At 33.9% G+C, this 16665-nt stretch overlaps 1 protein-coding gene across 17 annotated transcripts in view; it reads right to left on the minus strand.

Moving 5' to 3' along the window:
* Positions 1–16665, minus strand: part of LOC132194999 (potassium channel subfamily T member 2) — a 128238-nt gene that overhangs the window by 28650 nt on the left and 82923 nt on the right. For 16 of the 17 annotated variants that reach the window (XM_059616670.1, XM_059616680.1, XM_059616665.1 and 13 more), the window contains one exon: positions 6442–6521. In XM_059616670.1, the coding sequence (XP_059472653.1) occupies positions 6442–6521 (80 nt within the window). Of the gene's footprint in view, positions 1–6441; positions 6522–6598; positions 6756–16665 lie in introns of those variants that run through there. The other variant, XM_059616677.1, reaches the window with a different exon arrangement.

Below are 16665 nucleotides of genomic sequence, written 5' to 3' on the forward strand. Positions count from 1 at the left end.
TTTTTTTTTTGGTTCTAGGATTGAGTTGCTACTGATTTTATTATTGAAAATGACTGATTAATTCTCAGGCAGCAATAAAATTCCCACTATTCTAATTGGAAATAAATCCAGCATTTATTTTCTTCTTGCATTCTCGTGAGGAGAAGGTGGTGGTCGATCAGTGGCACAAAACGGCCACGGCAAGCGCGCATCGGAGGCGCTGGAAGCTTGAGTGGAGCAGTAATCATTTTTCAGTTTGTCATTCATTAAGATCGCGGTTGTTGTTTGTTGTGAAATTGGAAGTGCACTTGTCTCAAGTATGCGTGGAGATGGCTTATCGGTGGCGTAAGAGTCATTTTTATTGCGGTGGTCAATGAGATGTGCACTTGGAGTCAAAATTTTGGGGGTTTTTTTGGCGGAGGGGGGAGGCCTATCGGTCGCCTCAAAGAAGCGCGGTATTGTGCGCTGCGGAGTTTCATTTGTGAGAGAATCATTCAGGTGGTCAATTTTTGGTATGGAAGTTTGGGAAATGTTGATAGGAAGTGAAACACAATTCAGGGCTGTATTGGCTGGAGATACATGGCAATTTTCAGCTGCCAGGGGTCCAGATTGATGCCCAAAAATTGATCGGTTGATTTTTGGTGATTTAGGGTATTGGTATTGGGTGGTTGCGTTCGGACGGTTAACCATACGGCGAGGAGTTTGTGACGGAGATACCAGACATTTTTGGCCAAATTGAGGTGTCTGGGGTCCGGATGATAAACTCGACGCAGTGGGGTGCACAGCATCCTCGGCAAGGAGAGGGGTAGGAGAAGGGGATAGGTAGAGTGATTTTTTACCCACTGATTCGTCGGGGGTAAGAAAAGAGGGTGTGACTGGTTGAGTTGACGTCATGATCAGAGAGGGTTGCTGATTTGGGAGGTCTGTCGTTGGGGGTTGATCGGCAGACCTCCTTATCAGTTTTCCAACATCGCGTGCAGCTTTTTATTTTCGTCTTGCATTGCTGCAAATTTTTGAGAAAAGCAGTGCTCTTCAGTGTGGCCGAATTGGGCGCAGAAGGCGCAAAGCTGAAAGTTTTGGCTGCTCTGGACCTGGAGCAAATTTTGGAGACTTGTCACTTGTTGAGTTAAAGTGGAAAGTTGAGCCGAAAATTCATTCGTCGGAGTTTCGGATTTTTGTGACGAATTTAAAGAAGTGTCATCCAGAGCTACTGAAGAGAGCTGCGCGTTGTGGGAGCAACGGGCTCGCTTTTTCTCGACGGGGTCAGGTTCCACCGGCTCGCACGGCTCGTCTTGAAAGTGAACCTTTTTCTTGTTGGGATTTCCGAATGTGCCATTGGCCAATTGATTTAAGCCATGAATAGTTGTGGTTCGGTCAAGCAATTCGGTAATCGTTTTCGGGAGTGGAGCGCCAAGTTGGCGGAGGAGACTTGGTTGCAAATTATGAATTATTCGCAGGACCAAGGCAGATTCGGGGAAATTCGGGTCAATTTTCTGAGCGTAGCGGACCATGTCATGGATGTAAAATTCCGGGCGTTCGTCTGGCTGATGTTTGCGGTTCGACAGGTAGTGCTCTGCGTGCAATTTTGAAGTGAGTGAAAAACGCGCAATGAAATCGGCGTAAATTTCGTCTAAAGTTTTGTTTGCATTGGCAGGGTTGGCCAAATAGAAATCGGCCCAGTCGCCAGCATCGTCACGAAGTGTGAACAGGAAATACGCAAGAGCTTTACGGTCGGACCACTCAGCTATGTTTCGGCATTTTTTGAACATACTGACATGACCGCGAGCATTTTCATGTGGAGTGCCATGGAAATTATCGGGGAGCAGGGGTATCGTTGTCTTATTCGGTGGCATTGTGCAGCAGAAAAACCGTTGCAAGTACGGCTCACATTGCACATGCAAACAGGGGCGTCAAATGACCGACGCTTGGGCGTCTGGCTGATGGGCTAAATGGGGACTATTCGGCGGATGCTGGGGTTTCACGCGCGTCGCGGGGTGAACGGATAAAATGCATCCGATCAGCGGGGTTGTGGGGGATAAAAAAATCTACAGCATGGGTCACGGGGGATGAAGATAACTACATCATAGGTCGGGGGGGCTGTTAGTTGGGCGCCATTTGTCGGGAAACGAATAATCCCTGATGCTAAGATTAATTATTTAATTCATAATCATTTTGGTTGGGGTAATTAGAATTAATAGACACACAATTTTTACTTACTTTCAAAGGTTTGATGTAATTATTTGGCCTTATTCTTTGCACATATTACAAAACGCAACTGTGTCACTTGGCTTCACATAAAAGACTCATCTATCAATGTTGCTGCTCTGTCACCTGATGCCCTGTCTGTCTCTCAGCTGCGGCCACGAATGGTGCAGCAAGCACCATCAGTGGTCGCGCGAGGAAGTGCCGGTTTTACCCCGACACACCTGTTCACTTTTCGAATCGAAAAATGGCCATGTTCATATGTAGATTGCCCAACAAGCACGTAAGTGGGTTTATGTGCATACAAAGCCACCGACCATATGTTCTGAAGAGTAAAAATGCAGCACTTGAAAGCGAGATTAAGTCCCGCTTGATTAATATATTGATCTTGAGATTAGCGCTAATGAGAGCCAACGTGCTTGGTTAACATATTTATTGGATAAAAGAAGTTTTCATGTCACAATCGTTGTTGTTCACGAATATAATTCAGGTAAAAAGTAATCTAGGTTTTATAAATTACAATTATTTAATTATTAAATTAATTAAAGTTGAAAAACGGCATCTTTCTAATTTATGAAGTAACCTTTTTGTGTAATTTTTTCTTTGTAACAGAGAAAAGAGCAGTTATTAATTATTTATCCTTAGATTTGAGAATAATTTAAACATTTTTCATCACAAAATTTGATTTTCAGAGTCAAATGTAATATTTCATGCACCCCTAGAGAGATTGCAAAGGCCAAACCAGTGCGCAGCTCTGCTGACTTGAATTATTTGTGTTTATTGTCAGATCGGCAACCGTGAATTTTCCAGAGAATTTTGTTTTTCATGAAAAATACCAACGTTGTATAAATATATGAAAAAAAAATATTACATTATATAGTGTTGGTTTTATTAAAAAGCAAGGTTATTCTTTCATGTGAAGGAATGATTTATTAATAAAAAAACTGACTTTTTGAACTAAACGTATTTAATAATTAATATATTTTTTTATCTGTCAATCTCCTTTATTTATCAATTCGTCTCGGTTGCAAAACTCCTTGAGATGTTTTAAAAATGAAATTAATATTTTTTTCTTACTGTATTTCCTGATTTTTAAAGAATAAACAAAATTATAATAATATTTACGCGATATACGAATTAAATAATGAATATCCAAAAACACGACAAACTGACTTCCGCATGGATTAATTTACTAACGTAAGCCTTATAAGTTCACTTAAAACCCCCTTAAATTTATTTATATTTGTTACAAAATAAAAATTATAGAAACTATAAACAAGGAAATATTTATTGTAAAAAATGGAAGAAATAATAAATTTTAGTATTAAGGTCCTTTCAGTGAAAATCGAAGGTTACGCCCACTAAATTTGCCAATATTTGAAAAAATGACCACAAAATAATTGCAACCCATTTTTTGCTTTTATTTAGCCATTATAAGAGCTTCTATGAAAAAATTTTCCGACTTTTCCGGAAAATGGCTGAGTTATAAAGGGGTTTGCTTTTCCACTTGTATCTCATTAAGTATAAGTCCTACAACAAAAAACAGCATATATTCTGAAAGCTGATTAAATTTCCTATGTTTTTTGCATTGACAATTTTTTTCTATGAAAGGGTTAAGTACCCTGAAATCAGGGTCAAAAAATTTTGATGCCTGCCCCTGAAGGTATGCAAGCGGAAAATTAAATCTGAGATAGCCAAAATTTGACGTCACTCATAGGCACAAACTTCCCCAAAGGAAATTATTTTTGCATTTTCCATTTTTGAGAAAATCAAAAATTTCCCAACAAGGGTCAAATAGGGTTGGAAAATGTGGGAAAGCCAGGAAAGGTTGGTCATGTGGCACATTGAACGATTTGTCATCATGTCCTTAAGAAGTGTTTAAAATTTCAAAACTTTTTTTCATACCAATCAAAAGTTACAGCTGATTTACTAAAATAGCCCTATCTCCGAAGCAGGAAAATTTACAAATAATGCTTTTTAAAGCTTGCCACACAAAAAGTAGCCGCGTTCCAAAGTGTTTTTATGTTGGAAATAGAGAACCATAGTGGCTAACTTCACTTTCGCACGAAAAATTTTCAATTATTTCATGCCGTTAAAAAGTTAAACCGGTTATTTTGGCAAAATAACCTAAACGCTAATTATAATTTCTTAAAATTTTTAACTTTTTCCAATGCAAAAAATATAAGCAGCATAAATAATGGTTCCAGGTTAAATTTGGGATCGAAAAATACCTTATTCGTACTACTTTCATTCCTCAGTGGAAAAATATGAGCATTTTTCGTTTTTACTTTGATTGCCAGTAATCGGTTATATGCAAAGGATACCGGCCATAAAAAACCGGTTTTCGTTCGGCGCATATGTGAAGTTTCAAAAAGTAAATTTTTTTTGTAAAATTTCATCAGCATATTATCACGGAAAGGACCTTAAAATATAAAATTTAATTGATATTATACAAAATTAAAATAAATTTTATGTTATAGTTTCTTGGAAGTTTAATAGCAAGAGTTTTTTTTTTGACATCCCAGTTGTTCCAACTTTACTTACATATGACTTATATACATAGTAAAATGATAGTAATTCGTGGCCCGGTTAGTAAAATTTTACAAAACTTACTAAAGAATTACTAAACAATTTTGCATGAACTCTTGCCGGACTGCTCAATTGAAATACTAATTATTGGAACGAGAAGTTTGGCGAACGATTTTCGACTCTTGTTGGAAGTCGAAAACAAAGTAATCAAGTGCCGAACGCAGCTGCACGAGAGAGGGAGCAGCAATTTCGCTCTCTTGCGATCTCTTAATTGGCAGCGAATTAAGCAGACAGCGCTTTTTATTCCACAGGAGGAGCCGTTTTTGCTAATTGAGAATCTGCCCCTCTTGAGAGAGCAAAGTTAGGAAATAGTAAAACGGAACGCGCGCGCAACCCTTTAAAAACACGTGCATGTTATCAACGCTTGACGTTTCTGTAATTACTCGCGCGTCAAGCTACCTGTTCTGAATTAACAATGTGATTAATGGGGTGCATCAAATCAGCCAATAGCACATCAATAATTCATCATACCAAGGATTAATTTACTAACGTTTGCGTTTTATTTTAAAACTTCATTTAAAACCCCCTTAAATTTATTTATATTTTTTTACAAAATAAAAATTATAGATACTACAAAAAAGTAATTATTTATTATAAAAGGTGGAATAAATAATAAATTTTATTATACAAATATAAATTTAATACAAATATAAAATTTTATAGTAAATTTCATATTAAAATAATCCTAAATTTAATAGCAATAGTTTATTTTTACATAAATTCATATTTTACAAGATAATTTACTTAAAAAAGTAATAAAATTTAATTTCCAATCATCTGCAAAGGAGTTCAGAGCATCAGTAACATGATATAAAGTGAGAGTAATTAGAGCAATTATGAAGGACTTTAATTGATTCAATTGTCATTGCAGTATTTCAACAAAATTCTTCACAATGGCTCAATAATGATAATTGCAATAATAGTTGACTCTTGTCTTGAGCTCGCCTCTGCTTGTGAATTGCTTTGAATGGCCTTTCAATAATTCTGGCATGAACTATGTCAATCAACGTTCTCCTCAATATCATTCTCTTGGTTAAGAGGGTTAATAGAATAAAAATTTAATTAATTTATTAATTAAATTTCTTTAAAAGTTATAAAATTTAAGCACTCATAGTTCATAAAAGTGTTTTAAAAATTTGATATATGATATAAATAATGATAAATTCATCTCTTCATTCCGGCATGTTTGTTTCTGAGATGATACTTTTGTATACTGATGTATTGCAAAATTGTAGAGCAATGAATGAACTATATAATAAATAAAAACTTGAATTTGATTAAAATGTTGGCAAAACCATTGTACAATAGAATTAAATTAGAGTAAAAATTGTAAACTAACATTTTATAAAATAAATTTAATAAAAAAAAATGTCTATGCAATAAGCTTAAAAATAAAACTTTAATAAATAAAACTTAATAATAAATCCAGGAATTTTATTATAAATTACAATTAAAATTGTTAATCAGAGCCCTCGGATCAGAGATCGTGTTGCAAATAATTTTCGCAGAATTAAAATTTACAGCCTGTGATCCGTGCAATTTTCAAGCGGATGTATTATAAAAAAAAAGAAACAATAAAATAACACGGCGCGTCTGCAGTGCAGGTGGAAATTCCTCGTCGCAATTTCTCATGCAATTAAGGCGAATGATTGTGTAGAAAATTGCACTTACTTGAGCGTTGATTCTTGATAAAATAGAGTTGCAGTCTCTCCTTAAAGGTATTCTCGTTCACGTAGTATTCCACCCGCACTCTGCAATCACACAAAAGACAGACGCCGTCAACAACAATAAACCAATTAATCCAGTAATTACACAGCGCGGCACTCACTCTGACTCGGAGAACATGGCTCGAAAAAGAAGCACCGCTGCCGCTTCGCTTTATATAAAAGCGAAGAAAAAAAATCGGTAAAAATATTTAAATTAAACTTTAACTTTTCCTTTTGATAAATATCCCGACTGTGTAGTTTTTTTTTTTAGCAAAACCTGTCCCGTCACTCTTGGTCGGGGAAAACAAAAGTGCCGGGAATTTCCGCGAAATCTTTGAAAAAACAAAAAGCAGCAGCGGCGCTCGAGACAAAAATGGTGTGTGAGTGACAAGAGACCGACTGCGGGCGGCTCCAGTGGCAACACCACTGCTCTCTCTCTCACTCACTCACCTTCCTCCACAATTCCCCGCAATAATAATAATTATTTAAATTCCGAGCAAGAGTAGCGAACTGGCGGTGTGTGTTTGGGATTGCGGCACGTTTCATTATATTTCATTCGGGCAAACCTGCCTCTCTATTAAAATACGAGAATGTATGCGTGTTTTGTTGTGCGCCCTGCGCATTATGACAAATTAATTTGTGAAATATTCATGCGGCCCTCGGCGTGCATTGTGTGCCTGTCCAACTAATTATTCAATAGCGGCCGCGGCTAATCAACTGCGGAACGAGGGCTGCTTTCGTTTTCTTCGTCAAAACCGCACCCTTTGTGTGTCAAAAGTGCCGAAAATTAAACTGACTAAAACAACAGCATTATTTTGAGCCCTATAAAGCAAGGTTCAACGTTCAACATCAAAATCAGGATGCCTTTTAGATACGAAATAATTCTGATAAAAATTAAAAGTAGCTTTATTTAGAGAGCACCAAGGTTGGAAAAAAATAATACCTCTCAGATAAAAAATGAATTCAAGGCAAACCAAAGTAAGAGTTGATTTTTATAACTTTATAACGTTAAATTTGTATTGATCTAAAATTTAATTGAATACCTTGAGCAATTAAGATGAAAAAAGATTTCTTAATGAAAAGTTATTTCAGATTAAAGTAAAACTTGCCTACTCCTACAAGTATCTATATAAATTCAAATAATAGTATAAGTTAAAATTAATATTTTATTTAAAAAATATCAAATAATTATAAAAAATTCATATAATATAAAATTTAAATGTTTAATAAAATACATATTTCTTACTAAATTAAGAAACGAAATAATAATTAAAAACTTATTTTACAACTTTGTTTGAAGAAATTGATACTCAAGAAAATGATTTTGAATAAACAAAGATTAGGCTTTTCCTCGTTGCAAAAACTGTTTTAATTAAAAAAAAATTGACTCTACCAGTTATGTTTGTTGGTTTTAAGATTTTAATTTGTACGTTAAAATGTGGTGTTCTCCGATTTTCTGAATTTTTTATATTTTTCTGGTTCGTAAAATAGGGTCGCATAATTATCGTGACCCAAACTGGCAGAGACATTTGTTTTTGAATAAAAACAACATTTTGCAACAAGGAAAGCCCGATCTCTTTATTTTACAAAGTTTAAATTATTTTGACGAGGTTTTTCCTTGTGGATCCCACTTATTTTTTGGTTTAATGTCAATACGTTTTAATATTTAATCTATATTTTATCAAATACACATCATTTTTTGCTATTCGGATGAAAGAGTTTTGTTGATTTTGCACTCAAAATGTGCGATTGGGACGAACGTGTCCAGCACCGTAACAAAATCAACGTTTAGCTCCATTAATATTTGCTTTGCGATTCGCATCAACAGATCTGGCGGAAACTCTGTTGCAAAATAATACTAATCGTATTAAATTTATCACCAGCGAACAATTTGTGTTTGCGGGACGAGCAAAAAGGGTCGTGTCTTCGCCCGGATTTCTGACTTAAGCCGCCGCACTGCAGAGCAACACAGTTTGCAAATTGGCATGTTCAATGTTCATGTGCAGCCGGCGTGTAATGTATGCAGCGCTTTGCGATTCACTTTTATCATTTCGCGGCGCCACTTAAATATTTCACTTTGCCGCATTCGAATAGAAATTCGAGTGAGCGAATTTGGGTCAGCGGGTAACGTCGCGACTGGGCACACCGATGTTTTGCAAAGAGACCCTTTGAAGTTGTAAAAAGAGAAGAAAAAAAAAACAGGTCAGGATTATACTTTGTCACTCTGCCTCACTGAGAAAAGATTTTCCTCGGCAAATAATACTACTTGAAATAAAAACTGTTGATTGTAACAAGGACAATGCAGACGTATTTCAAATTTCAAGCTTCCTCACAGGTGTCTCTTCAAAATGTTTTTACTTGAAAACAAGTTTGAATCATAGCGAGCCTAGGCTTTGATCTTTAAAATATGAAATATTCATAAAAATTTCAAATTTTTGACTTAATACTGTCCAATGGCTGAGAAATTCAAAATTCAATTATGTTTCGATCTTTAGTAGGTAATAATGAATTAATAGTTATAGTATAGGGAGATTTATAATTTTGCTAATGGCAAGGCAATACAATATTGAATTTTAAAATGAACTTAAAAGCACAAAGGTTGCACGTATATAGTTTAAAAATCAATTATGTTATTAAAAGGATAAATTAAAATTTACTAATAAAATAAAATAATTATTTAATATCATTAAAAAAAATAAGAATTAATCTTAAGAAATTATAAAATTAAAATCAATTAATTATAATAAATTATTTTTGATTATTAAAGAAAATACAAATAAAATTTAGTGGCTCTGTAGACTATCAGTCAAAGGAGTAAATTTAAACAGTTAAAACAGAAATCAATATAAATGTAAACTTTAAATTAAATATGTATTTTGAATGATCACCCAAATTTAGATCTTCAAGAAATTCCTACTTTCTTAAATCAAGTTCAAGAATCTAATAAATATTTGAAATATGTCACTGAAAGCCTCTCCAAATTATTTTATTTAATGGAAGTGAGAAGAACTTTGGCTCTTTCCTCAAAGAAATTTTTTTATTAAAAAAGAAGACCGCAAATTTTTTTTCTACAGCGAGGAAAAAGCCCGAGTTCTTCACTTCCATGATCATATCTCATCAAGTGTCAATTTCTTCAAACAAATACCATATTTCAAATTGAAAATTTCTGATTCTCTTTACTTTGTTACATTTTTAATATTTCAATAAAACACGAAAGGTGTTATTGCACAATAACAGTATCAAGTTAGATGACAAGAAATTTCAACATCTCTTCAGTCTTCATTCACAATGCAAGAATTACTTTTAAATTTCTATCAGTTTGAAAACTCTTGTAAAATAGAAATCCCCTCTTTTTTTAATTAATCCTCCTGATAAAGAATACTTTAATAATTAATTCACAAACGAGTAGTAAAAATGTCAATTTTTTATTTATAAAATGTACTATTTTTTTCTGAAAAATTACCATCATGCCTTGGAATTGTAACGCAAAAACGTATTAAGTTTTCAACAGGCAATTTTAATTTGCAACTGGAGCATTTTAAATTGAAACATGAAAAATTAACATCCACAGTCCCAAGGGGACGTTCCAGATTCGCCGCGTGTCGAGACAACAGTAGTTGTTGTTTTTTGCAGCAATAATTTTTCGCCATCGTCCGCCCCAAAGGACTCTCAGGGATGTAAACGAAATGAGAAAGGGAGACAAATGTCGTCATCGTGCTTTTTTGTTTCGCTTTGGAGTGCCGAGGAAGGAAAAGATGGAAGGATCAGATAGAAAGAAAGAAAGAAAGTGACCCTTGCCCGTGAGCAATTGCTGAGGGTGGTCGCCATTGTCAGGCAAAGGGGTTTGCGCGCTGAAGTCGCCGGGGATTCACCGCAAATCTGGGTCAGCCCATAACAAGACCCTTCTTGCCCTAGGCTGCGTCTCATTAATTATAATCAGCCGCTTTTCCATTTAAAAATCACAAGACCAACACGGCGGTTGGAATGAAAACATGCAAAATGGGAATTGAAGCTTTCAGGGGCGGATAAACGCACGCTACAGTTAAATTTTGAATGAGAACAAAAGAAGCGGTTCAATTATTGTAGGGTCAAGGCAAGGTTAGACGGCTAGTAATTGAGAGCATAAAATTTATAAGAATAAAAATAGTTTACTGAATTCTTAAAAATTAAATATTTTTTTACATTTTTAATTTATTAGTTATATTATAATTATTTCTTGGTTATATATTTATTGTTATTATCAGTTTACTTTTGAATTAAAAATTTTTCAGTTTTATGGCTCAAATGTGATCTTCTTGTACTACAATGATATAATAATTTATATAAAATAAATAATAAATTTAATTAATAAATTCAACTACAGGTAAAATTAATAATTAATTACCATTTTAAACAATATTTTTGAGTGCGCTATCCAGGATATAACATTATAAATCTAATTATATACTATATAAATCATTACTACAGAAAGCCTTACAAATATGATCGCGATGGTTTTAATTTAAAAAATGTAAATGGAAGTAAAACTCGAAACTATTTACATTGATAAATGATAACTTGAACCGAATTAAGTTGTTGGAGTGGGGATTAAAACCGCGGTAATGGACTGGCAACTTGAAAAGGAAGCTTAAAGTGTTTCAAGGAAATACTCAATCAAAATGTTGAAGGGGTACTTTCAGGGTCAATAATTAAACTTATAATAGCGTTCGATCCACACTTTACTCGAGAGTTTCAAGACATTATGGAGATGAGTGAGTTACAAATGACAAGTTTGTAGTTTATTGATTATATTCTGATGAAGAATATTGGCTTTAAGTTTGTTCTCTTAATTATTATAATTCTTCTCAGTCGATACAAACATTTTAATTGGTAAAAGAAGAGAACAATCAAAGAAAGAAATCCCCGAAAAGAGTTTTTTTTTGTAACTTATGACTTTTTTGGCAAAAAAATTCGCCCCTTTATATAGTTTTTTTTTTTATTTCGCAGAACGCTTTATGATTCTGGGATTTTTCTGACGATTATAGAGAACAGAAAGTTGTAAATTTCAGAAGTAAGATTTAACAAATATTTCAACTTCAAAGAAAGGAACTTTAACATACGTTGAAGTTGTCGCCTTTGTGTGTTAAAACTTCTTGCGCTTTTGGAAATTAAAGTTGAAAAGCAAAGCGACCCACACGCAAGTTTGTTTCTGTTTCTTGTTGTTTTGCCTTCTAGACTAATGAAAACTATATAATTTTCTAGCTTATCTCTGAAACTTTATCGACGCGCACAAGAAAATAATTCATCTCATCAACGCATGCAAATCTTCTTCCTCTTCGTTAAGTAGTGCAGATGGTGATTAAATAGAGGGCTCAAGGCGGCTTTTCGTCGCCGTCGTCGAGGAAAATATGAAGCGCGCGTTTATTAGGACATCAAAAGCTGAAGCGAGATAAATGAGCAGTGGTTAGGAGGTTTATGCTCGTGGCAGCGAAATAATGGATTTTGATTGATAAAGACGCGCGGGTGGAAGGGGGAGCGGCCCAACCGTGTTATCGCTGCTCCTGAATCATTAATAAAAATGATGGCCACTGTAAAGTAGGCAAAATCGATAGGGGGCTGCGCAATATGCTCGCGTATAGTGTGTGGCTCACGATATCTTTCCTTCTCACTTCACAACTCGATGTATATATTCTCATTTGTGAACCAACACTTAACCCCAGCCAGAATATTAATAAAATTTGGTGCCTTTCTTCATAAAAGTTATCGTTTTACTTTCTAAATAAAAGTTTCAGCCGAGGTCACAGAAATCTGATTCAATTAATGTCTTCCAAAATTTATTTTATTGGGTAATTTGAATAAAGTGAAAATAAATAAAGAGAAGTAGGTGAAAAATATGAGCAAATCGATTGTGGCGCTTGATTGTATAAATTTTTCCAGAGAAATTTCTGGAAAATTTATTTTGAGTAAATTGATAACAAAACTCTTAAAATTGAATAATTTAGGAAATTTGACCCACAAGAACTTGATGTCATTTTGTTGCTCTCTCATTTTAAATTAAATTTTCCACTGTGCTAAGCTCATGAATCATAATATTAATATGCAATCTCCATAATATGATGCGGTTTCATTATTTAATTGTATTAAAAAGGAAAAACTAAAAAAATAAAAGCGAAAAACGTTTCGCTCTTAGAACAGCCCGACCGAAGCTTCATTTGTTTCTTACGCCCCGCCCCGCTCCTTTCCTATCCTTTTCTGCAGGTGGCGACCTGGGCGCCAACAAACAAATGAATATGAATGTGGGATGTTCTTAGAGCGAAAGGACTATATGAGAAGGGCGCTGAAAATATTGGAAAAAAATTTCAGTTGGCAATTATTTTGATAATTTATTTTGATTTTTTTTATTTGATAGAGAGCATTGTGACATGATAAAATGTTAATTTGTATTATTTTGTTATTTATATGAAGTAAGATTAGAACTTTATTTTTTAATGTAGTTACGTTTTAATTTTTTCTTTAGAAATATTTCCATTTTGCAATCAAATGACATTATTGTAGAATTAAGTTTTAAAATTGAAGAAAAACAGACTTTGTTCGTGTTGAAAAAAATTTATTCTTTTTCTTGAAAAAACAAAACGGCTCCACCAGTTTCAATCACGGTCTGCAATCATATTTCATGAACAGGAAATGATACAAAAATAAATCAGCAAATTGCAATACACATTTTACCAAAAAAGGATAGAGAGCCGTTTAATACAATTTTTTTTTTAAACGAGGAAAAAGTCCTTTTTCTTCACTTCCATGATCCTCTCCTTGATTGCAAATTCTTCAATCAAATTAATTTTTTGTTTTGGTTTTTTTATTTAAAATACAAAATAATTATAAATTTAGGTACTAGTGTCAAATTTCATGTGTACTCGTGAAAAGGTCAAATTCAATTAAGCGATGGCAAATGAAGTGCCCCTTGTAAAAAAGTGTAGCGGGCGAAATTAATGGAAGGGGATGTCTGTACGTTGATGATGAAGTCGTCTGGTTGGCAAAAGGCTTGTGTGTGCACATAATACCGGCGGCCGGGCGCGGGAAATAGATGATCGCACGCCACGTTGTGTTTGCCGTGAGCAAAAATGTCGGGTCCGAAGATTAAATAAAAAGGGGTTGGTTTGATATTACGTGAGCACATAGAGGGATAGAGATGTCTGCTTGAGTTAGGCGAAACAATGGACTTTGGAAAACGGCCCGTATCTCCCTCGGCGGGTCGCGACGGCGGAGGAAAAAACTGTTGCTGCCCGTTTTCTGCTCAAACGCAGAGATAATTTGCATTGATGTGAAACACGCCGCTTTGTTCGCATTGTGTGTGTTATGTGAGGTTGCGGCAAAATCTGTGGTGGACACAAGTTTGACAACTTGATAAGTCTAGTCAAGGAAGTTGAGATGATTTGTCGATATATTTATGCGAAAAATTTGAAAGTTTTAATTAAAAAAAAATAATAATAATAAAATTTGTTAAAATGTATTAAAACATTTTGTAAGATGTAATTAATAAAAGCATTTTTCTTTGCTTTATTTTTAAATCGTTTAATACAAATATTATAGTATTTTTACACATTTTTTGATATTTTTCAATATTTTAAAATCACATTTTCTTACACATTTTTTTAAAAATTATACCGGCGTCAAAAATTAAAAAAAAGACGCCACGCAATGAATAATATTGATTATAAATTTAAATATGAGCAAAAGAAACTTAAATGTAATGAAGAAATTTAAATTTGAAGCATAGATGATTTTAGCATTGAGCATGTAAATCCTGTTTTATGTCGTGAAAAGCGGATAATTATTAATATAATTTATAAATAAAATGAATTATCTTAGCCTGAATCAATTTGATCAATAATAATTATTATTATTATTTGAAAAATTTTCTACCAAAGATTTACCTATTTGAAAAGAATGTTTGCATTCCGAAGCCGAAGAAAGACGCAAAGGACGCGTGACCGATGCAATTCCAGCGGTGAAATATATACGAGATTATATTTTATGGAAATCCAAAGAAATATAAAAGATAAAAATTCTCCCATTGTCGATCGCATTTAATTCTTTCTCGCGCGCGCGTTTTCTTAATGTTTTGATGTCATGCCATAATTAACGTAGACAGGAAGCTCGGCGATGAATGAAGAAGCTTCCAGAGAAGAAGATCACGCACACGTCTCTCGCTATTTCTAATTAAACTTACGCAAGCGGCGCTCATTAAAGTCGGAAAGCATCTCTTGACCTTTCCAGGACCCGCACAATTGCTGCACAAAGCGCTAATTGCGGTTCGCGGTGCAGTCGCGTTTTCGCGCACGAACGGTTAAGTTTTTTTACGCCAGCCGAGTGAATAATACATCACAAAAGTCGGGTGTGCACCCTCAAGTGGCCAACGAACCAAAAAAAAGAGGGACGAAATTGCGCGACTGTTGCGCAAACGACCGGAAAAAATGCGAGTCTATCTTTGGAAGGTCGATTTGTCCCTTGACGTCTTGATCGGTTTGCCTACGTCGTATCAACAGAGGGATTCGGCTTGACGTTTATATTTTCTTATTATTTTTGGAATATAAGTATTTTTGTGCTATCGCGTTCCACATAAAGGCTAAAATAATTAAATATTGAACTGCAAAGCGACATTTTGTATAATTTAAAATAAATTGTGGCTTGATATTAGTAAAGATTAAGCAATTTTAACAATATTTCGATGTAATAATTTATTTCCAGAGAGGGTTTCAGAAAATCATTTAATTTAATTCTTAATTTCTTTTTAACATTAGTCTCTATTGAAGTCATATTGGAATTATTATTTATTTCAGTTTCCAAATAAACATATTTATTGCTTGTAATTGGCAAAATGCATTATTTTAATGAAAAATAAATTTGAAAACTGGCGTTATTGAAATTTGATTTTAAATCAAGCAATTTTTGGCAGTTTTACATTCTAGAAAATTGAATAAATAGTTTCGATTTGCTTCTAGAAAAGTAGGCAAGTTATGAGGCACACAAATGCAAATAGAGGATTTGAGAAAAACAGATACAAGCATTTTTTTCCTTTTCGCTCGCTATTTTTGTTGATAAAATTTTCTGTCCTTTTTGTACTGACGATGAAAGCTATAGTTGAGCTGTTGATTTTATGCGTTTCTTTTATTTTTAAAAATGGGAAAAGCAGGACGAGCCTACGCCCGTTTTTCATTTCATCGCGAGTGAACTTCGCGTGCCCAATTTCCTCTGAGACGTGAATTTTAATTTAATTTATTTAACTTTAAAATGCACAGAATATCAGTTCAGTCCTCCTTTTAGGCATAAATATCCATTTCATTCTTGATAGTCTGCGAATTTAATTATATTTTATTAGGTTTTATCTTATCAGTTGCTTTATAATAAATTTCTTCTTTTGAAAATTCAATTTATGTGAATAAAAGTGGAAATGAAGCGATCGGGCTTTTCCTCGTTGCAGAAAAATTGTTTTTATTCTAAAACAAATGGCTCTACCAGTTTCGGTCACGGTCTGCGACCCTATTTCATGAGCAAGAAAAAATACAAAAAATCAGCAAATTTAAAAACCACATTTGCTCATGAAATAGGTTGGTACTTGAATTTGTTAGTTTTAAGATTTTTATTTTTATGTTAAAATGTGGTTTTTAAATTTGCTGATTTTTTGTATTTTTTCTTGCTCATGAAATAGGGTCGCAGACCGTGACCGAAACTGGTAGAGCCATTTGTTTTTGAATAAAAACAATTTTTCTGCAACGAGGAAAAGCCCGATCGCTTCATTTCCATGATCATCTCCTCGAGTGTCAACTTCTTCAAACAAAAAAGTGAATAAAAGTAAATCAAATTTTAAATTTCCACAAATTTCTAAAGCAAAAAAAAAGAAAAATTTGGTGTTAAAAGTGATGAGTAGTTATGAATTATTATAAATAGATCTAATTGTAAAAAGTACTGCCTAATTAAAAATGTATAAATTTCAGAAGAAATTTTATAAATTTATAAATAAAGCTGATATTATAAGACAATTTTTGTTTCATATATAGTAGATTTGATGAATAAAAACAAACGAACCTTTTTAATTCCCAATAATTCAATAAAAATTATCACAAAACAAGTAAATGAGATCGAATGTTGCACCTTTTATGCAAAATAACTGGGGCATATCTCGAAATTGACGAAGCGCGTGTAGCTCATA

This window comes from Neocloeon triangulifer, unplaced genomic scaffold (genome assembly GCF_031216515.1).
Source record: "Neocloeon triangulifer isolate White Clay Creek 2 clone unplaced genomic scaffold, ASM3121651v1 ptg000008l, whole genome shotgun sequence".
NCBI lineage: Eukaryota > Metazoa > Arthropoda > Insecta > Ephemeroptera > Baetidae > Neocloeon > Neocloeon triangulifer.